Genomic DNA, 2,022 nt, shown 5'->3' on the forward strand with positions numbered 1-2,022 from the left:
CTATGAAAACAACAATCTCTATATGTGTGTGAGTGTCTGTATACATGCAGAATATAAATACTTAAAGCCATATTTTATTTTTCAATTTTTCTAGGGCCCCTTTCACATCCTTGTTCCGTAGGCTATAAATCAGTGGGTTTAACATGGGAATCACAAGGGTGTAAAACAATGAAGTAATTTTGTCTTGATCTAGGGAGTAGGAAGAACTCGGCCGGAAATACATGAAGAGCATGGTTCCCTGGAAAATTGCAACAGCAGTTAAGTGGGAGGTGCAGGTGGAGAAAGCTCTGAACCTCCCCTCAGCAGAGTGGATTTTCAAGACTGATAGGATTATATAACAATAAGAGATAAGGACTCCTGAAATGGTACTCAGTTCAATGAATCCAAAAATGGTGAATATCGCTAACTCATTGACCTGTGTATCTGAGCAAGAGAGCAATAGGAGAGGAGGCACATCACAGAAGAAATGATTAATCTCATTCGAGCCACAGAAACATAACCGGAATGTTAAAGTTGTGTGTATCAAAGCATCTGCCATTCCCACCAAGTAAACTCCAGCCACGAGCAGGGAGCACACTCTGGTGGACATGTTGGCTGTGTAGAGCAAGGGGTTACTAATGGCCTTGTACCGATCAAAGGCCATCACTGCCAGCAGCAGACACTCAGAATCTGCAAAAGTACAGAAGATTAAGAATTGAAGAGCACAGCCCACAATGGGAATTGATTTGTTTTTGGCAAATAGGTCCACCAGCATCTTGGGCCCAATTGCTGTGGAATAACAGAGGTCACAGAAGGAGAGATGGCTGAGGAAGAAGTACATTGGTGTGTGAAGTTGGGAATCCATTCTAATTAGAATAATCATTCCAAGATTTGCCAGGAGATTAATGAGGTAAATAACCAGAATGGTGGTAAATAGAGTCACTTTCATCCCAGAGTTATTGGTAATTCCCAAGAAAATGAATCCCGTCAAGGTGGAACAATTTCCTTTGTCCATTCTTCTTTGTGCTTGTTCTAAACTGTTTCAAAAATGATCAAGCAAGTGATAGATCAGGATTTGAATTTACTGGATACCCAAAACCCTATCTGTAAGACAAAGCATGATTTCGTATTATCTTCCTTACTCTCAGGAAAGAGCCCAATGAGTGTCACTTTTAAAGAAACATTGTTGTGTCATGAAAGTAACTAAAAAATGTTTTGTATAGAAAGTTGATAACTGTGGATTTTAACTCCATATGTCATTCCTGAGATATATTACTTGTCTTGGCTTCTGTTGTCCAGTGTCAAACACTAAACTGAATAAACTGAATGTTCACTCTATATCCAAAATAATATAAAGGAAACTACAAAGTTGTTGAGAAAACGCCAGAAGATAACTGGACAGTATGTGTTAGAGAAAACAAAAAAGAAAGAAACGAAAGAAAGGAAGAAAGAAAGAAAGAAAGAAAGAAAGAAAGAAAGAAAGAAAGAAAGAAAGAAAGAGGATGGAAGAAAGAAAGAAAAAAAAAAGAAGAGAAAAGAAAAAAAAGAAAAGAAAAAAACCATGAAAATTATTATGGTATAGTGTTTGGTGTATGCTGACTTCAATGTTTACTGAAATATAAACATGTTTTATATGACTATTCTATCACTCATTTTCACGTATTTGCCACAGCATTTAGAATCCATTTGTATGACTGACCTTTGCTATAGGACAAATCACTTGAAAGACAAAGAGAGGCGATAAAATTATAGAAGAGGAAACAACAGACTATCCTGTATAAATTTGCATATCTTTGAGTTTTAAGTTGTCTTTTCCACTAAAATAAAAAGAAGGAAGAAGAAAAGTAAATGTTTTTCAGATATATAGTCTCCTGTCTTGTGTTTACCTACACATTCTGTACATATGTGTCTGTTGATATTAGAAAATTGTAACGTGGGTGGTGGTCTCATTTTTATTTTTTTAGACTTAAATACTATGATATGTGGTCTATACGGACTTGGATTTATTTGTAACAAGTTATCTTTTATCTTTTATTTTTTTAT

General features: G+C 35.8%; 1 protein-coding gene across 1 annotated transcript; it reads right to left on the reverse strand.

Annotated features, from left to right (window-relative positions):
* On the reverse strand, window positions 1-997 carry LOC103666052 (olfactory receptor 5W2-like). The gene has a single exon (XM_008694084.2). The coding sequence runs from the start codon at window positions 992-994 to the stop codon at window positions 62-64; it is 933 nt and encodes a 310-aa protein (XP_008692306.1). The 5' UTR covers window positions 995-997; the 3' UTR covers window positions 1-61.
* Between the last annotated feature and the right edge of the window lie 1,025 nt (window positions 998-2,022).

Source organism: Ursus maritimus, unplaced genomic scaffold, assembly GCF_017311325.1.
Source record: "Ursus maritimus isolate PB19 unplaced genomic scaffold, ASM1731132v1 scaffold_23, whole genome shotgun sequence".
Lineage (NCBI taxonomy): Eukaryota > Metazoa > Chordata > Mammalia > Carnivora > Ursidae > Ursus > Ursus maritimus.